We start from the raw sequence: 21,265 nt of genomic DNA on the forward strand, positions 1-21,265 counted from the left end.
TAAGGGCTCTGCCTCTGATACAGGAGACCTGGGTTCAAATATCGGCTCTACTGAGTGCGATCTAGTGGCTGCCTCGCAAGCGCTTTCAGTCCGACAGAAGAAAGGTGCTATACAAATACTGCAATTATTATTATTATTACAATCTGCTGAATGATTGTTTATGAACAACTATTCATATCAATGATCAGAAATGATCATTTGGGACCACTAACGGACAAAAATCTCCTAAACAATCCGATCAGACTTACAGGGTCGATCCAAAAATTCGGATCGATTTCATTAATCTGATTGAATTGGTTAGGAGATTTTTTTCCCATTAGTGGTCCCCGAAGATCATCTCCGATTGTTCATATGAATAATCATTTGTAAATGATTGTTTGCCACATTGTATCTTTAGTGGCCACCTTTAGGCAGAAATAAGGGGAGTAATTGGGTTTTTGCAAATGTAGTCCAGCATGGCTAGATTTGAAGCTCTCTTTGTCTGAACAATATATATTGCTTAGCTTACGACTGTGCAACTCAGTTTATTGACATGACTACTTGGCAATATTGGCCTTGCCTGTCTTTACAATATTGGGTGCATTTCAGATAAACTTTTTTTTTGTACTGCCAGATAAGTTTTGTCTCTCAAGATCCTCAACAAGCAGACAAACAGAAGTTCCCATACTTTTACCGAGCAGTACCAAGTGAAAGCACTTTATATTCTGGCGTGATAGCTTTATTAAAACACTTTGGATGGAAGTGGGTAGGCATTATATATCCAGATGCTGACAGCAGTATCATTGCCATAAAAATAATGAAAAATATGTTGGCGGAAATTGGGGCATGCATTGACTTCACCCTAATTGTGCCCGCCATTAATGATTACAGCCCGGAGAGGATACAACAGATAAAGTATACTATCGATAGGTCAACAGCAAATGTCATACTTGTCTATGGATCTAAAAATGATGTCTATTATCTGGAACTAAATGTTCACATTTCCAATATACCAAGAAAAATTTGGATCCACACTGCTGACTCCAGTTTCCGAATGTTCACTCAAGAAAACGATACTGTCGTCAACGGTTCTCTGAGATTTATAATACACAAAAAAGAAAATCCAAATTTCATTAAATTTGTCCAGGAAGTTAATCCTATAAGATTCCCGTCCGGACGGACTTTCACAACATGGTGGGATGAACTGTGCACAAACCGATGTCCATTCAACCCACGAAGAAGAAACTGCACAGGGGTGGAGAATGGCAGGGTAATCGTTTATTCACATTGTAATCTCAAATTTACAGGCATGAGCGATCTTGTCTACAATTCTGTCTACATCTTGGCTAATGCGTTGCAAAAATTGTATGAAGAGATACCTTTAAGCCAAAGGCTAAATGATACAAAGAAACTTAAATTTCAAGATTTGAAATCTTGGAAGGTAAGAGTAAAATCAACTTTTAAAATACAGTTTTGATTTTCCTGTTAAAGTGGACCTGAACTTCTGCACAAGACAGAATGAAAACATAGAGACATGCACCCTGTATGTATTTAGAAAGTTTAGTCTGTACGATTCCTCCTCATCTGTGACTTATCACAAATGTAATTTGATCTCTCACCTGTGTCAAATGAACAAGGAATTTATTAAAAAATGAAGAAAAGGGCTTCCCACTATATATATATTTAAGTAGATCGTAATCTATGAATATTTTATTGAACAATATATTACAGGGAACAATGGTTAAAAACAATGAAAAACAAAAATATGGCCATCATGCCTCTCCTTGGTCGGTACACATAAATATAAATTATTACATCTAGTAACAAAAGCCTCCAAGATAATAAAAATAAGGTTCCTTAAGAATTTTTTTTTTGTATTTAATTTTTAAACATTGTTCCCTCCAATATATTGTTCAATAAAATAAATATTTATACTCTGATAATTGGTCCAGGTGTTACCTTCATAGATTACGATCTACTTATATATATAGTGGGAAGCCCTTGTCTTCATTTTTTAATAGTTTGACTATCAGAGTTGAAAAACTAATTTTCTTCCCATTAGGTACCTCCTAGAAAACCCTATAAAGGGGGTCCCTTATTTATGCTCGACTCTGTTTATTTGTTTTTAAAATCAACAAGGAAAAGGAAGAGTGGGTGCACACCAATGCTATGCCTGTATGCCAGTAATTATAGATGGCCACAACTTGTACTGTAAATACACTCACCATCCTACGGTGCAACATCTGGATAAGAAACAGTAAATCCATATACTGTATGTGTTCAAATAGAAAGTAACTCCAAGAGCAACACACTGGCTAGTACAAACACACTTCTCATAAGCTTTCATCAATAAATCTTCCAAAGGAAAAACAGCAATTCAAATCCATTATACTTATTATCGGTACATGCAGATTGTAAGAGAGGTGCGTAGGAGGCGTACATCAAAAAAGGGCGTCGGGAAAAAAGGGCGCGTGGTGTAAACAATAAGCAGTTTTATCGTTTATAAAAATATTGTGTAGAATTTCGTTTACAAATATTTTAAGAATTTATAAATCATTAAATAATGTGTATGAAATCGGCAATTCTTAAAACGTTAATCTTCCCTGTTTCTAAACTGAAACTTATAATTACGTTTGTTAAAAACCCTCCCTGTACCTATCCCTAACCCCTAGACCCCCTGGTGGTGCCTAAACCTAAGACCCCCCTGGTGGTGCCTAAACCTAAGACCCCCCTGGTGGTGCCTAAACCTAAGACCCCCTATGGATAATAATGTTTTACAAACATTAATAAATAAAATATTTAAATAAAAAAATGTAAATAATTTTTTTGGGTGGATAATAATGTTTTATTAATGTTTTACAAATAGTGATTTAGTATCTTTATAAACGTTATTCGTCACGGGCTCATTTTGTAAAGTTAAATCATCACAAGCACAGTTATAAAACCTTAAAAATCTCCGGGCGCCGTTTGTAAAACGTTAATAATCTCCGGCGCCTTTTTTTCCCTGTTCGGCGCCCATTAAACGATATTTATAATGGGAGTGAATGGGGCGCCCTTTTTGTCCACTTGTCTCATGCGCCCAAATCTCCTGCTTCCGCGTAGGAGGTGTTTTCATATTACAGTGGAAAGAAATAAAATGTGATTTATTTTTTTTAACCAGAAGTTTATTGAAAAAAACAGTGCGCAAGAACATACATTTTCCAGCATGCAGAGCGTACAAAATACAAAAAAAAAAAAAAAAAAAAAGGGCCATACAAGATAAATACAAGCATGTCACTAAGGCTGGTGGGGGTCCAATATAAAATAGGGTGTGGGTCGCTTTCACTGTTGGGTTGGTGTGGCTCTGTAAAATTTAAAGCTATAGGCTTGCTATACTGTACATTGGCGGTTATGGATGTAAGCCTGGCTTCACGGGCATAAAGAGATCATTTGCATATTCTGTGGCGGTGCATTGTGCATAACCACAGATATTTACTTAAAGCTGAATTATCGCAAATACCTTCTGTTTTAAGAAGGCAAATCACACCAAGCATTGCTTTTTAGTAGGAGGGCTTTTCGGTTTCTTTAAGGCCTTGTTCACATTATAGGTATTTTTGTAAAATTTTTTAGCGCGGACGATTTTCAAAATCGCCCTGAAAACGCTTGTGCAATGATTCTCTATGAGAGAGTTCATATCTGAGCGGTTCTTTTGCGATCTGCTTTTCTAAGTGGTGCTTGGGCCATTTTTTAGGTGACTTGCTTCAATGGAAGGTATAGGAAAATTTTTTTTTTTTTTTTTTTAAATACATTATATTTATTTCTGTATTTTTTTCCGGATCAAAAGATGCAAGCGCTCTGCAAAAGCGCTTACAAAAACGCCCACAAAAATGAGCGTACGCGCAGAAAATCGACAGAAAACACTTTTAAAAAAGTGGAAAAAAAAGCACACCGCGGACGGACACACAAGCCAAATGCAATATGAACAAGGCCTTAGTCCCCTATATTTTCCTAGTTATTTTGGGTTCCCCCGAGCTGCTTGGGTATTCTAAAGTATGAGAGTGACGTAACTCCAGCACCCTTCCAAGGGCCAAGCCAACAAGATCCATACAGACCAAGGGGACCATATCTCATTGAACTGGGTTTCCCGACTGACAAGTGTTTAAGTAATTTTCTCGAGCAGATAGATTTTGTTCAGTTTATGGGTGAGGAGTTCTAGAAGCAACCTGACCTCCATATCTGCAGATGCTAAATTAAATCAATCTATCCACAGCCTCTTAACCGGGGGAAAGGTCCACAAGCAGTGTAAATGCTCTGCAGGGGTGCTGCAGCCAGGGACAGCCCGCTCATGCGGCGGGGTGAAACGTTTGCCTCAGGCAGCAAACTTCTAGGGGCAGCCGTGGGTGCGGGGGGGGGGGGGGGGGCGGCCGCCGAGCTGGAGGGGTAGCAGGCAGGACGGGGGTATTGGGCCTAGCGGTGGAGAGGGGGGTCGGACCCCCCCTCCCTCACCTGGGTCCCCCGATCTGCGCTCCCCTCCAGCTTTAAATAATGAGTAAGCAGCCGACAGTAAGAGGCACGGACAGGGGATCACTCACCTCTTCCTCGTTCCAGCGTGCGCTCCACTGACGTCACTTCCTGCAACGCCGCCCACTGTATTGTACGTGGCCGGCGTTGCAGGAAGTGACGTCAGTGGAGCGCACGCTGGAACGAGGAAGAGGTGAGTGATCCCCCGCCCGTGCCTCTTACTGTCGGCTGCTTACTCACTATTTAAAGCTGGAGGGGAGCGCAGATCGGGGGACCCAGGCGAGGGAGGGGTCCGACCCCCCTCCCCACCGCTAGGCCCAATACCCCCGTCCTGCCCGCTACCCCTCCAGCACGGCGGCCCCCCACGGGAAGGGGGGGTGCGGCAATTTTTTCAAAATTTGCCTCAGGCGGCAAAAAGTCTAGAGCCGGCCCTGGCTGCAGCCACTAAATTTTCAGTTGGTGGTGGGCCTCGTCGAAAGAGAAGGCATGGAGTCCTGTACCAGGTATAGAAGAATTTACAGCCTCTTCATTTAGTACGGTTATTAATGGAGGTTTTGGCCATAACAAAAAAATAAGGTCCCACTCTTCCACTGGGCAAACAGTGCCAAGCCTGTAATGCCATTTAGTCATTGTCGGTGTTGTTACTTCTAGTTTTTGATACAAAACTTCTGAGTACACAGGGAGATCAACCCTAGCTTGTGCTTATACTTGTGGAAAACCAAGGGGGTTGGGCTAAAGTCTATACCCTCTCTCAGATCACTTAGCATAAAGTAACTGACTTGGACATATCTGAAGTAATCAGAGGGCAGGAGGATAAACTGTGAATATTGTAAAGGTCATTATACAGTATTATTTTCTATAATGATTGCGTGTGTTTTTCAGTGTAGGTTAGAAACTAAGAGAAACACTATGATGAATTTCTAAAGGTAATATGGACAGATTGAAGCCACATATACAGTTTACTAATGAACTAAGACTAGTATAAACTAAAATAAATAATAGTAAAAATAATACAGGTAATAATATAATTCTCTACGATCAAAGAAAAACACAAATACTGCTTTAAGTATTTTGAAACAATTCACATTTTATTTTTATATTCCAGTTACACAGACTTCTAAAAATGATCAATTTCACAAACACGATGGGACAAAGTATCTACTTCAATGGTGATGAAATATCAACTTGGTATGATATTTATAATGCCATCTACCTCCCGAACTACACAATTCTATCAAACAATGTTGGAAAATTTAACTATCATGAAACCCGTGGTAAACAATTTACCATTGACTCAGAGGCAATCATCTGGGAAAGTAACTTTACTAAGGTTAGTTGTGGATACTATGGAAAAAGATCTTCTTTTTAACAAATGGTACTTAAATATTTTACCTGTAGTGAAACTAACATCATGATAAAATTGCTCAGTCTTTTATTTTACAATATTCATATATAAATGATTTAGGCCTCAATTCACTAAGATCATGCTAGAGATAATAAGGCAAGAGAAAACTTACCTCCACACGTGAGAGAGTTATCTTACCTCTTCATTCCTTAAGTTACCTCTCCTGTAGTTAATTTACCTCCTCTGTAGTTAATTTACCTCCTCTGTAGTTAATTTACCTCCTCTGTAGTTATTTTCACACGCAGTTAATTAACATCCTGTCTTTAACTCTGGAGTTATTTTAAGGATTGGAGAGTTAATTTAAAGACAGAAGAGTCAACTTTAGGCTTGCCTGAGGTAAAATGTTTCCTGAATACTACATGCCTTATCACCATGGTAACAACTCTAGAAGAGTTATTAAAGACAGGAGATAAGTTTAGTGAATTGAGGCCTTAGTCTAAAAAAAAAAAAAGAATATTATGTACTTCAGGGTTAAAAGTCTAAAATAATGAAACAAAACATGGTGTGTGAACCATGCAGAAATGTACCAATATAGAAATAGACCCCATTCTCACTCAGTTGGCCAGTTGTAATCCAATCCTCCGTCACAGGCTGTTACTCAGAACGGCTCTCTAGTCTCACTGTCTTCCAATCCATCACGTTATATGTAAAAAGCCAGAGAAAAGCATAACAGTGTATATCTGCGGACAAGGATCCCCAACACCTCTCCCATGGATCAAAGCACATTGCCACCTCAATATACACTTCTCCGCCAGAGCAGGGACACTCCCCCTGTGTGCCCGCTCTCTGCCTGGCATTCTCCAACGTAGCCAGAGGTAAGAATGACAGCGGTGGGGGGAAACTCCTCAAACTCCCGATGCTTCACAACACTTGAGCGTAGAAGCACTGCAACTTAAAAACGAGTTTTAATTAAAAAAAATATATTAAATATTTGCACTCACAATGAGCTGATGCAAACAAGTGTATTGCACAAGTAGACTCAGTGCCCAGGCGACCACTCCAACAGATGCTCATTGTGAGCGCAAATATTTTAGATATATTTTTTTATTAAAAGTTTGGTTTTAAATTTTAATAAGAAAAAGAGAGTGGCCGGAAAGGACGGCAAGGGAGCCCATGCACCTCATGGGGCTAGAGGAAGCCCTGGGTAAGTATTAATACACCAATACATCACAGCTCATCTCACATCTCTGTGAAGTTTTGTAAGAAATTTTGAGGCTCAGAAGCTAGAGGACAACTGCTAGATCTGCTATGGAGCTCTGCCAACCCAAGTTCAAACTCTTCCCTCTTTTCCCAAAATTAAAATGTTGGGTGTGCAGCTAGGTTTTAATAGCCCTGTGTAGATTTTTATAATTGCTATTACTTTGTAAACCCACCAGAAATTTGGTGTCTCCAACATGTGCAAATTGTAGGTTCCACGCTCGGTGTGCAGTGAGAGTTGCCAGCTTGGAAGCAGGAAGTCTACTCAGGAAGGACAGCCTGTTTGCTGCTATGATTGTCTACGTTGTCCTGAGGGACAGTTTTCCAATAAAACAGGTAAGTCATGCAATCATATAATACATACAACAGGTGTATAAAAAGAATACTTACCGTTAAACAGATTGATGGAATTTAGCCACTTCCAAACCACAGTTTCCCCCCTCTTCAAAACTAGAGCAATTTTCACATCACGCTTCTCCCATTCATTTGCCAATAACTTTATCTCTACCTAACACACTGAAATGATATATATATATATATATTATTTTTTTGCGGAACAAACTTGTAACAATCGGTGTAACACAGAGAGGGTCTGATTATTGGTGATCTGCAGTATCACCAAGAATACAGATATATACCCGATTATTGATGATCTGCAGTATCACCGATAATCAGATATATCACTAACCTCTGGACACCGGAGAGATATGAGTGTTTTGGTGCATACTTTGAGGACAATACCTGGAGAACAGGTATCAGAGCAGTAGGCTATACCGCAAAAGAGAACAAGTGCCTTCCAGTAACCTGAGAATCTCCCGAAGGGAGGAGCCAGACAAGGAGATGGAAGGACCAGAGCGTTAGTGACACCAATAGGAGAGTGTCACTAATGATCTGTGAACTAACTCTAAGGTAGGGAGATAGCTCTCGAGGTCGGTCAAGCCAGGTCGGCAACACACGGACAGATAAGTACAAAGACAGGAGACAGATTCAGTAATCTTAAGACATGCAGAGTTTGGCAACAGAATATCAGATATAGCGGAGTACCAAATCAGTAATCAGAAGAGTGGTCAGGAAAGCAGAAGGTCATAACAGATAATAAACAATGCCTAGTCTTGGTGTGAGCTCCGTGATCATCAACACCCTGGAACTAGTATGAAGTATAACAGAATGGTAATACAATTCCCTAGTCTGGGTGTGAGGTCAGTGATCATCAACACCCTGGAACTAGTCTGAAGTATAACAGAATGGTAATACAAGTCCCTAATCTGGGTGTGAGGTCCTTGATCATCAACACCCTGGAACTAGTCTGAAGTATAACAGAATGGTAATACTATTCCCTAGTCTGGGTGTGAGGTCCGTGATCATCAACACCCTGGAACTAGTCTGAATATAACAACTGGTAACACAGAATCTAACAAAAGGTCTGAGTGCTTCCACGTAGTGATCGCAACGGCAGACAACCAGTGAATGACCAGCACCCAGTATATATGGCACAGCGCTCTCCAGCACCTCCCCTAAGTGCTAGACCAATGGGAACTGGTTGAATCGTCAGCTGACCGGCTTGGTCAGCTGACTCCCTTCTGGCTGTCATAAAAGTTCTGCCTGTCAGCGCGTGCGCGCGTCCTTCTGAAGCTGTGTGGACTATCAGTCCCAGCCACACCAGCCATGTGTTGTGTACCACCCGCCGCGCTGGACGCGGAACCAGCCGCACCGCTATCAGGGCATGCGGCGGTTTCTCCGCGTTCAGCCAAAACAGTAGATGTAGGCCTACGCGTGCAAACCGCCGCGTTGGACGCGGAATCAGCCACCTTGTTCTGAACACACGCGGCGGCTTTTCCGCATTTTCTCACAAAACTAAGCTTTCTTTGGGCAGTACTTTTTGCTAAGAATTTATTTTATTTTCTATGTATTTTACAGGGAAGAAGAAATTTTTTTAAAAATAAATTCATTATTTCCCAGCTTTCAGCCATTATAGTTTAAAAATAAAATGTGCTATTCTAAATAAAACCCACCCATTTTATTTGCCCATTTGTCCAGTTATTACAACGTTTAAATTGTGTCCCTAGTGTAATGTATTGCGATATTATTTAGTGGATTTTTTTAAACATTTTTACACTATATCAATAATTTCAAGCCTTTATTTACAAAACTAACAGTAATATACTCTCATGACATACATATTAAAAACAATTTTATTCATTTTTATGTATTTTTTTTACATACATACAAAACGTATTTAATGTTTCTATGGAATAGTGTATATTTTGGTGTATTTTTACACCCAAACAGTACTAGAACTAGTAAGTGTAACTGTTTACTTTCACTTTATGAATAAAAGCCAAAGTCTCGTGGATGCCAGCTTTTAATTATCACAGGCACTGTGATCAGGTTTGGGAACACCTGTGTCCCATTCACCGATCATGGAATGGCGGGATTGCGATGAAGGCGAATGGACGTGGCACGGTGATTGCAAATTGTGGTGCTAAGTAAACAATAGGTATGTCTACGTCCTTGATCCACAAGTGAAGTACAGTGGCTTGGAAGGAAACCTCTTGGAGTCTGCAAAAGACTTGAGACTGGGGCAGAGGTTCCCCTTCCAGCAGGACAATGACCCTAAACATAAAGCCAGGGAAACAATGGAATGGATTAAAACAAAACATATTCATGTGTTAGAATGGCCCAGTCAAAGCCCAGATCTAAATCTAATCGAGAATCTGTGGCAAGATCTGAAAACTGCTGTTCACAAACGCTGTCCATCTAATCTGACTGAGCTGGAGCTGTTTTGCAAAGAAGAATGGGCAAGGATTTCAGTCTCTAGATGTTCAAAGCTGGTAAAGACATACACTAAAAGACTGGCAGCTGTAATTGCAGCAAAAAAGGTGGTTCTACAAAGTACAGGGGGCTGAATATTTATGCACACCCCACTTTGCAGTTATTTATTTGTAAAAAAATGTTTGGAATCATGTATGATTCTCGTTCCACTTCTCACATGTACACCAATTTGTATTGGTCTTTCACGTGGAATTCCAATAAAATTGATTCATGTTTGTGGCAGTAATGTGACAAAATGTGGAAAACTTCAAGGGGGCCGAATACTTTTGCAAGCCACTGTATACAGTACATGGGCGTAGATATACAGAACAAAGAACCAGAAGTAGTTAAACACTAGAGATCAAAGACACCCATTTGGGTGTTCCTATAGCCAATGTATTGTTAAACCTGTGAGAATATTATGAGTCCCACTTTGGGATTTCCAGGTGTGATGTGTGTCTAGTGCAGAGGTGGGCAAACTTTCTTTTAATCAGGCCACATTCCTATAGAATGCAGCCCAATCCTAATGGCTCTCTCTCCCTCCCTTCCTCTGGACTAGAGAGCGGGGAATGATTGGGATTGCGCAAAAGGTGTATCAGCGCATCACCAGGCCGCCTCCGAATGGCCTCGAATCAGAGGTGCGCTGAGTCCTCCCCCCCCCCAGAAACTACAAACGCACCTTGAATCCAAACAGAAGCTCTGCATATACACCAAAAGCGAAGCTGTTAAGTGGGAGCAGCTGACCAAAAATGAATTAAATTAGTGCATCGCAAGGAAATGAACAGCGCTACTTAAAAACAGATAAGTGCCTACCTGCAAGAGAGTGCAAGCCCCACTTGTGGGATATAATACACACCGAGCATACACATGGCCTGTCTACCACTGGAGGATGTTGGTTTCCTTTTATCCCACAAGTGGGGCTTGCACTCTCTTGCAGGTAGGCACTTATCTGTTTTTAAGTAGCGCTGTTCATTTCCTTGCCATGCAATGATTGGGATTGGAATGATGACTCACCCAATTACTCATTCCAGCTGCAATCTCCATGGCAATGGCAGCATCATGTGTCACACTGGTATGTAATAACAGCATGTCACATGATGCCATCGTTGCCATGGAGATCGCCGCTGAAACGAGTGATTGGGCGAGTGCATTGTCTTGTTGCATGCGGCACTTGGCTTTGTAAGGACGGTGGGAAGGAGAGAATGGAAGGTGAGAAATACAGTCCTCTAGTGGCGGGCCGGCTTCATATCAGCCACGGGCTGTAGTTTTCCCAGGCCTGGTCTAGTGATTAAGTGGTGGTTCACAAAAAAAATATTATTATTATTATTATTATTGATTTATAGAGCCCTAACATATTGCGTGACTACTGGGACCCGTGCAAGTTGTGTACTGCCGGGAACAACCAGTTCCCTTATTGCGATGAATGGCAGCATTCATCTCATTGAGTTTACAGTTGATTGCGCGGACGCTAAGCTACATGTAGCAGTGATTCATGCTCTTGTATATTTATTGTTGTATATATCTGAGTAGTTAGTTAGAGAGGGTATACTAGGATTTGTGATTCACCATGTAGTACTGATTGTATGATTGCATGTGTATGGTTATGTGTATATTTTGCACTCTTGTCAATAAACTACATTTTCCTTTTTAATTTCATCGTGCAAATCTCAGTGTTTCTTTTAAGTGATCTTCTAGTCTTGTTGCTACGATATGATGTGCATGTCCAGATGAGTACAGTGCTGAATAATACACCCCAAGAGTGAAAAACAGGGCATAATGTAGACACCGAATGGTTATGATGGTGAATGAATATGTAATGTGTCATTTCTGATTTACTTTAAAAAAAAAAAAAAAATTCTGCCAGTCTATCATGCTGCTCTAAATATTTCCACCACAGCCAATAACCTTTTCCATACATAACCAAAATAATATGAACGTAACATGAGAAACAGTTACTGATTTCCTATACACTCTTATATGTTTTCAGATGCAGTTGAATGCATGTACTGTCCAGATGATCAATGGCCTACTGAACAGAAGACTGCTTGCATTCAAAAAATAGTAACATTCCTGTGTTACGAAGAGCCCATTGGCATCGTCCTGATTTTTATGGCTGTCATATTTTTTGTTATGGCGGCTGTGGTTCTTGGAATATTTATCAAGTATCAGAATACTCCAATTGTCAAAGCCAACAACCGGGATCTCAGCTACCTGATTTTGCTATCGCTCATGCTGTCTTGCCTCTGCAGTCTCTTGTTTATTGAACGGCCAAATCAGATCTCTTGCTTTTTGCGGCAATCAGTTTTTGGGATCACATTTTCCATTTCGGTGTCCTCCCTCTTGGCAAAAACAGCAGTCGTGGTGATTGCTTTCAATGCCACCAAGCCTGGGAATAATTTAAGAAAGTGGGTTGGAGCTAAAGTTCCTAAGTGCATTGTTTTGATTTGTTCACTTATTCAGGTGATTATTTGTTTTACATGGCTGTTTATAGCTCCTCCCTCCACTTACGGGAACACGCAGTCAGAGACTGCCAAGATTATACTTGAGTGTGATAAAGCATCAGCCATTGCTTTCTATGCCATATTGGGGTATTTGGGTATCTTGGCATCTATATGTTTTGTCATTGCATTTTTGGCAAGGAAGCTGCCGGACACCTTTAATGATGCCAAATTAATTACTTTTAGCATGCTGGTCTTTATTACTGTCTGGATATTTTTTATACCAACTTATCTAAGTGCTAAAGGGACATCCACAGTGGCAGTGGAGGTGTTTGCCATCTTGGCCTCAAGTTCCGGAATGCTGGGTTCCATATTTTTTCCCAAATGTTATATTATTTTGATAAAGCCTCAGAAAAATAGGAAAAACTTTATTTTGAAAAGTTCTCTATGATTTTTGAGCAACTTTTAAACAGGGATAAAACTGACATAATATTCAATAAAAATGTGTTTTCCTAGTTTTTTACTCATTCAGTTACCATATTTGCTTTTGTGCAAAAGTGAAAGCTGCCATTGCATTTTATTCCATAGCTGCTGTATTTATATATGAAAATATATCTAGTAATCATTTCACACTCTGTTTCTCAGCTCAGTACAGTTAGATTCAGCAAGCTGCTGGCTGTATACTAACTGTAGCTAACAAAGGAATGTAAACAAAATATAATGTTATCACCTCTTCAGATGTGACCAGAAGCTTCCCGCTGAAGCAAGGAGCTTTCCACTTAAGAACAAAGTGCTGTATTTAACTGTTTGAATGCTGTTCTGCGACATTTTTTTGGCGTAGTAGATTTTATGTTATAAATAATCTTTTAGAGCAAATAAGAAATACTGAGTTTCAGACCACTTTAAGAAAACAATACAATTATATAAATGAAATATTTATTAGTAGTGTGACAATATTCTGGAACAAAATCACACTCACTGAGCCCTTTATTAAAGGGAACCCGAAGTGAGAGGATTATAGAAGCTGAACATTGACCTGCAACAAGCATGTAGCCAGTGGAGTCAGACCAAAGTCAAAGCATCTGATCTGCAACCCTTTTTTGTGCTAATGCCTTGAAGTAATAGAGGTAAAACATCAGCAAGGAAGGAAGCCATTATTTATTAGAGAATAAAATTGCCAGGCTCTGTATCCCCCCTCAGCCCTTTTAAGTTCGGTTTACGAACACAGTAAAAATACTGCGTGGGCCTTCCTTTTCCCTCCAAACAGGTGTACAGTGCAAAAGGGCATCCTGTAATTCGGGTGCTTGGTGAAGCTGCTGGTAGAATATCAGTAATATTACATAGACTCTACTATTGGGCTCTGGCTAATGCTGATAGGAGAATATCAGTAATTCTACCAATATTCTGCTATTGCTTTACCTAACCTAACACTTATACTCACTCTACCTACTCCTAACACTAACCCCCCTTACTGATAATGCTTCACTTATTGGCTACCAACTCCTAACACTAAGGCCCTGTTCACACTGCACGCATTGCCATCCGGATTTCGGCAATGCGTGCAGGAGGCAGACATGCATAGACTGCACTGTCTGATGTTCACACTGCATGCGTTTTGAACCAGTGCGGTCCGCGAACGCATGCTGCATGCATTTTTTAACAAAATGCTCGGCTGACACATTCACTTTCAGTGAATGGGATCAGCCACGCAACACATACAAACGCAGATGGCGTGCATTCGTACGCGTTGCGTTCCAATCGCACGGCCATCCGCATTTGATGATGTGAACGTGGCCTAACCCTCCCCCCTCACCTATAGCTAGCACTAGCATAATTACATGATTTATTCACACAATTTCTGCACATTTGTCAGCGGCAAACTCATGCTACATAAATTTACTGATACTAAAGCAAACAGGATAATGTCTGATACTGTCTAATGTGTAGGGGTGGCTGATCAGTGCCCACCTCATGCTACTCCATTATGTACCACTCCACTGGCCCTCCTCTTCCTCCTTCATAGCAACAGAAAACATCACTAGCCTGGAGGCTAGCGGCGGGTCTCTGCAGCATTGGATCCTAAACTATTGCTAGAGGGATCAAGTCCCAGCAGACAACACAATTTTAACATGGGTATGCACCCTAAGTCACTCACTCATCAATCTGAATTAGCTGATCTCAGAACTGTTAGAAAATAGACCAAAGTTCTAAAGTGTAGCTAGAATAATACATGTGGTTAGGTTACCATGCTGTCCAGAGGGGTGAGAAGCACAGGGGAAATTTAAGTTGCCAGGGCTGAGGTAGGTAAGTACACAGAGCAAGTATCCCAGTGTCTGTCTGTAAAGGGAAAAGCAAACTGATTTTCTGACTTCCTCGTAACACAACATTGATAAGTTACTCTTCTGACAATAGAAACAGGAAATTTGGGCACCCGCAAATCCCAGAAGTTAGGACACTGCCATAGGTGCCCATATAATTAGTGGCTATGGAGGGAATTTTGGGCTCTTGTGACACCCAACAAATAATGGGCGCCGGGACTGCCCACAATGCAAAATACGGATACAAATAGTGGGTGCTATTTATTGCACAGCCAAATTTCTCCCCATAGCCGCTATTTATTTGAGCGTCTTTTTTTGGATGATTGGCAGCCTGGGGGGCCATTAAGGACAGGTGTGTTTGTGTGGGGGCTTAGGTGTTAAGGTTAGGCATAGGGTTGACAGTTAAAGGGGCACTACAGCGAAAAACTGTAAAATTTAAAATATGTGCAAACATATAAGTAAGAAGTACATTTTTCTCAGAGTAAAATGAGCCATAAATTAATTTTCTCCTATGTTGCTGTCACTTACAGTAGGTAGTAGAAATCTGACAGAAGTGACAGATTTTGGACTAGTCCATCTCTTCATAGGGGATTCTCAGCAAGGCTTTTATTCTTTATAAAGATATTCCCTAAAAAGGATTTAAACAATGATGTTAGCCAGCCTACCTGCTCCCTACACAGTTTTTTGGCAGTTGGAAAGAGCAAATGCAATTCACTAAGTGCTTTTGAAAATAAATATATCCCTGCGAATCCCCAATAAAGAGATGGACTAGTCCAAAACCTGTCACTTCTGTCAGATTTCTATTACCTACTGTAAGTGACAGCAACATAGGAGAAAAGTAATTTATGGCTCATTTTACTCTGGAAAAAATGTACTTCTTATTTGTATATGTTTGCACATATTTTAAATTTTACAGTTTTTCGCTGTAGTCAGTGTCCCTTTAAGGTTAGGCATAGAGGGGGACAGTTAAAGGAAAGGTTCAGGCAGCATGTAAAGTTCCAAGTGCAAAGTGCCACGTGCAAACACGTGCAAAGTGCAAAGTGCCACGTGCAAAGTGTCACGTGTAAACACGTGCAAAGTGTCACGTGCAAAGTGCCAAGTGCAAAGTGCCACGTGCAAACACGTGCAAAGTGCCACATGCAAACACGTGCAAAGTGCCACGTGCAAAGTGCAGCATATAAATAACATAGGACGCCGTCCAGCCACACGTCCGCCTCCCCCGACCGGTTTCACTATTACAGTTTCCTCAGGGGCTATGCCCCATAGCGCCTGAGGAAACTGTAATAGTGAAACCAGTCGGGTGTGGCTGGACGGCGTCCTGTGTTATTTATATGCTGATTTCTGCTGTGGGTCCCTGTAATAAGGACCCAGATGTAAGTGATTGTGGATCATTTTTATTGTTTGTTTTTAAACGACCTTTTATTAAACTGAAGACAGATACACTTAGATGAGTTTATCATTATTATCTTTCATGCAATCTTTGATGTACACTGCATTGAGAGTCTGAAATATTGCTGAAGCTTATGTGTGGAGAGGAGGCCAGCAGGGAAGATACCGGCCACTGACCTTATTATGCTTTGTTACAGACCCTGTAATTAAGGTCTGCCACCATCTGGTAAGCGCACCCATTTTCTATGGTGTTCGTGGTGGTGGATGTATATGACTAGCGCTGAAGGATATATATACAGTTGATGAGGACGCTATACTGAAGTGTTGGACTTTGGCTGCTTCTTATTCAAATTTTATTTGAACTTTTATTGTTTATTCATATGGTTGTGCTGATATAATTCCACTTTGTTTCAGATATCCGGGTTACCCGGATATCCGGAATCCGGATGAGCACCCCTGCTGCAAAAGTAGAATATCTGCAAATTTTCCGATATTCTACTAGTGACTATTTCTGGGCACCCAAATTACAGGGCACCCTTTTTTCATGTACACCTACCAATACTGTCCAGTCTTGTAACCTTTGCTGAAGCTACAATTTATTTAACAATGTTGGGAGTAAGGAGGTGCCCCCAAAAATAAAATATCTAAAAACAGTTAAGGGTTGCTTACCTCATTGATGTACAAAATGTTTGCTAAACATACATTTCAAATAATTATTAGGTATGTAACATGAATATTTACCTACTGGAAATAAAAAACACCTTTTAGCATGGAAACTAGTTAATGAATAAAAATGAGGTTTATTTCTGAAAAGATAATGCCCTCAGTATCAGACACAGAAACAAAATTAAATAAACAAATTCAAAAATATTCAAAAAAATAAGCACAGTAGAATACTATAACAGTCTGAGTGTTAGCAGGAACAAGGTTTCTGATTATCAGGTGATCTGCAGTATCACCAATAATACAGATACTATATCTGATTATTGATGATCTGCAGAATCATCAATAATACAAATATAGCAACCAATGACGTGATAGTAGACACAACTTTATTGCACGGTGTGGGTGTTTGGTGCAAACAGTAATTTCATGCTAGGTCCTCAGCAATAATCTTACAAGGCACGAGAGACTGGCTGATGGAACGCAGCGAGGAACCTCACCAGTGGCGAGGGCCCACTGGTGAGTAGAGTGGTCAGACAGATCGAGTAGGCAACAGGCGGGCAGACAAGGTACAGAATCAGTAGGCAAGCTCAGTGTAAAGTTTCAGGCAGAGGTCGGCAACAGTATCAGATGACAGAGGTACAGAATCGGCAGGCAGAAGAATAGTCAGAACAAGCAGGAGTCAATCACAGGAAGGCACACAAATATATACAATACTAAGTAAGGATAGATATATATCGCAAATACTGCATATACCCCCAGGACCGCCCCAGCCCCCCTGACCAATCAGAAGAGCGGAGCGCGCACTGTGACGTCAGCCGACCCCCCTAGGTCAGCTGACGCGCCTCCGCAAAGCATAAAGGTCCTGACGTTGGCCGCGCGCACGCGTAAGATTGTTTGTGTGAGCGGGCGAGAGCCCCGAGCACGGCATGCGGCGAGATTGAGCGGCGGAGATAGCAGCGGCGGGCACGCTGTTCTCTGCTACCCCGCCGCTCGTTACAAATCCGCTTTCATATTACCAAAATGTTCCTTTTGATGTACAAAATCGCTGAACAATTTCCTTCTGATTGCCAAGTTACTTCTATAATTTTTCCACTATGAGTTCAGAGTGTTATAACAAACTCTGCAAATCTTTAATCAATATAATTCACAGTTTGATGTTTAAATCAATGATGCTCTCACCGTTCATTCACTCATTTAGAAGACTCCTGTCCTCCGCGTGCTCTTATACATCGGCTGTTATGCCGGATCCTTATAACCTTTTCCATGGTCTGTCCGCCGCCTCCCAGCTCTCGCGGTGTATCTTAGCTGTAAGTCCAAGAGCGTTGTTCTCTGTACTTCACCTCCACTATGCTGGTTACGGCTGGTTTCTCTGATTGGGTGACATCACCACTGGGGTTTGGAACTGTGTATGCATTGCGGCTGCTGTGCGCTGCAGCCAATTGATTCCAATGATCCCCACTCCTTTCCAGATCATTGAATTGATAGTATAGCAACCACATACGTTAACCTCGACGCGTTTTGGCCAATAAAATGTTGGTCTTCATCAGGAGAATAGAAAAGCAGGGGGCTCCTGGGTCCATCATTTTTATATGTGTCATTTCCTTAAGGGAGGTCCGCCCAAGTGCACAAGTGGATCCTTCCATGTGCAGAGTTGGTTCTATTGCCCTTAAAGTGATAGGTCCATTAAGGAAATGTAGCTGTTAAAGTTAAAATTACTTCACTGAGTTTATCACTTCTATTGCATCTCAGATTCCATATTCAACTTTAATAATTCAGACTTTAATCCATTTGTTCGATTGTGCGTCTTGCAAAAAATGGATATGAAAAAAGTCTAAAAAATATATTGCAAAAATGTGTAAAAAAATGCATGAAGAATGCATAAAAATGCACATACATCCCATTCTACACTTTAATCTCATCTCAAGAAACCCATATTCCATCTCACTGTTCAAACCTTTTGGGGTCAGTGTTTCAAGTTGAAATATCAAACGTGATTCAATTTGTGACATCTTTTGTATATAGTCCCCATCCCCCTCTTATTGCGTTTAATAATCTCCGAACCAAAAAAAAGATGGTTCCCTTTATCCCCCCTCCATGCTTCTTATAATGTTTCAAAAAAGGGGTGTATCTCTGAGTTTATCACTTCTATTATATCTCAGATTCCATATTCAACTTCAATAAATCAGACTTTAATCCGTTAGTTCTATTGTGCCTCTTGTACAGAGAACAACGCTCTGGGAGTTATAGCGGAGATACACCGCGAGAGCTGGGAGGCGGCGGACAGACCGTGGAAAAAGTTATAAGGATCCGGCATAACAGCCGATGTATAAGAGCACGCGGGGGACCGGAGACTTCTATATAAGTGAAGGATCGGTGAGAGCATCATTGATTAAAACATCAAACTGTGAGTTATATTGACTAAAGACTTGTGGAGTTTGTTATAACGCTCTGGACCCATAGTGGAAAAATTATAGAAGTAACTCGGCAATCAGAAGGAAATTGTTTAGCGATTTTGTATATCAACAGGAACTTTTTTGATGATACGAAAGTGGATTGTATTGTGCTTATATTTTGGGGATATTTTTGAGAAAAAAAAATTCTGTGTCTGATACTGGGGGCACTATCTTTTTATACATTTTGTAGACATTTTTGAAATAGAAAAGTAGAAGGGCCCTTCTAGATGGTGATGTATGTGTGAATTTGTGAGGTGTGAGTGGATAATTTTGGATTCATATGCATTGCAAGTACATTGACAATTGCGTACAATACAGCACCTTTTAATTTTAGTCAACGCGTGGACAAGTTATTTTACTTATGTATGTTTAATTTACAAGGTCAAAGAGATCCCTGTTTGACACGCAGCTTTTAGGAAACACCCATCAGCGCCATTTCTGGATAAAATTAATGTTATTTCTGAAACTGCTAAAAGTGAGATTTTAAAGTTGTACGTATGCTGGCTATTTGAAGCATGTCTCAGGCAGTTTAATTGTAACCAGTTCTAGCCAACTACAACAGCTATTATAAAGCCTTACAATGGAGTCATCCACCCTTAAAGCATGGGCGTAGCTAGAGGGGAGCAGAGAGGGTCCTTTTTGGGGAGCTGAAGTTGAGAAAGGTCAAATAAGGTTGCAGGTGGGCGCCTTGACACCCACTAGGCCCCAAGCACCTGCCTAGATTGACTGGAGGATAATCCTGCTCTGTGGGGAAGCGGCCCCTATGGCTGCAGGGGGGCCCAGAGGTGAGGGGTTCCCCAACTACTAACCTTCCTTTCTCTGATATTCCAGATCAGGTGTCTTTGTGGCTAAACCTGTTATGGGTTTGAACAACCTGATGACCACACTTGTTTTTTGACCCTTGTAAAGCCCAGGCTGTGAGGGTCACCATGAAGAGGCAAAGGAAGGGTTTTGAACATTAAGTAGTTGATTCTTAAAGCATTACTACATTCGGTGATGCAGAAAACAACTGACTTAAGAAAATGTCATTTAATAAAAGCTGTTACCGCATGAAAAGCTGAAATTACAGAGCAGTGAGGGAAATGACCGACTTGTGCGGTAATTACCTCATCACATGTCAGTAAATGTCAATTCATAAAGATTAGAACAGGCGGTAATGGCACGGAACAATACCATCTGCTTTGAAGTGGTGATAAGAGAGCGAAGTCTGTGCTGGGAATGGAGACTCACAAGCAGAAGCAGTGAGCAAAGTGATCAGAACAAGCCAGGCTTCCCCTGAATACCTTAGGCTGTGTGTGGCTGTTTAACCTCTTGGGTTCCTGTTTTTAATGTGCAGAAGCTGGAGGTGACTCACAAGAAAAAATTACCAGCACTGGCCGTTTCTTAAAAAAGCAGGTTTTTTTTGACACCCAGAAACATCTGGAATATAACTATAGCTCAGTAGTAATAATATCTCTTTGCTGCATACAAGTGGATAGAAGACTCCTCAGACACAGATTACGCCTTCATTGCAGCCCAGTCTGCCCACAACGGACAGTCGCCATTTTGAACGGATCAACCGTTCTTTGTCAAGTGGTAGCACGTTTAAGAAACGGCCAGTGCTGGTCATTTTTTTTTGTGATTTACGTCAAGTCTGTGCTAGCCACATGGGCTATACCTGGCACGGCCATTGATGCAAGCAAGGAGTGCTGTTCGAGAAGTGTATTAATACAGAAGCTGGAGGTGAACATCACAAAGCCTGGCATGTGTAAAGTTTCTTGAAATTCTTCTAAGCTGTGGCAATTAAATAGATTGTTAAGAAAGACTAATAGGCAGATTCAGAGCAGATTCAGGGCAAGCAGAGGCCGTATAACAAAACATGCACATCTAAAGTGAAGTTATGTTGCCTCTTATATTGTCTCTGCACAGAGAACAGCAATGTAACAACTCAGGCAGCTACTCTTCTGATGTTACCAACAGCTTGCTTCGATAAATCCCCGCACTTCTATCGCAGCTGTGAATTTTTTTATGAATTAGCACACAAAAGTCTAACATACCGAATGCGGTATTTTCCCAACCAGATTTTTTTACCACACAGCCTTTTATGAATTGCCCCTAAGTGGCCCAATA

At 40.9% G+C, this 21,265-nt stretch overlaps 1 protein-coding gene across 1 annotated transcript in view; it reads left to right on the top strand.

Annotated features, from left to right (window-relative positions):
• Window positions 1–12,798, top strand: part of LOC137527370 (vomeronasal type-2 receptor 26-like) — a 47,653-nt gene extending 34,855 nt beyond the window's left edge. Inside the window, exons 3-5 of the mRNA XM_068247883.1 lie at window positions 5,585–5,809; window positions 7,294–7,417; window positions 11,880–12,798. Of these exons, the coding sequence (XP_068103984.1) occupies window positions 5,585–5,809; window positions 7,294–7,417; window positions 11,880–12,781 (1,251 nt within the window). The 3' untranslated portion in view covers window positions 12,782–12,798. The remainder of the gene's footprint in view (window positions 1–5,584; window positions 5,810–7,293; window positions 7,418–11,879) is intronic.
• Window positions 12,799–21,265: the final 8,467 nt, after the last annotated feature.

The sequence above is a fragment of the Hyperolius riggenbachi genome, chromosome 8 (genome assembly GCF_040937935.1).
Source record: "Hyperolius riggenbachi isolate aHypRig1 chromosome 8, aHypRig1.pri, whole genome shotgun sequence".
NCBI lineage: Eukaryota > Metazoa > Chordata > Amphibia > Anura > Hyperoliidae > Hyperolius > Hyperolius riggenbachi.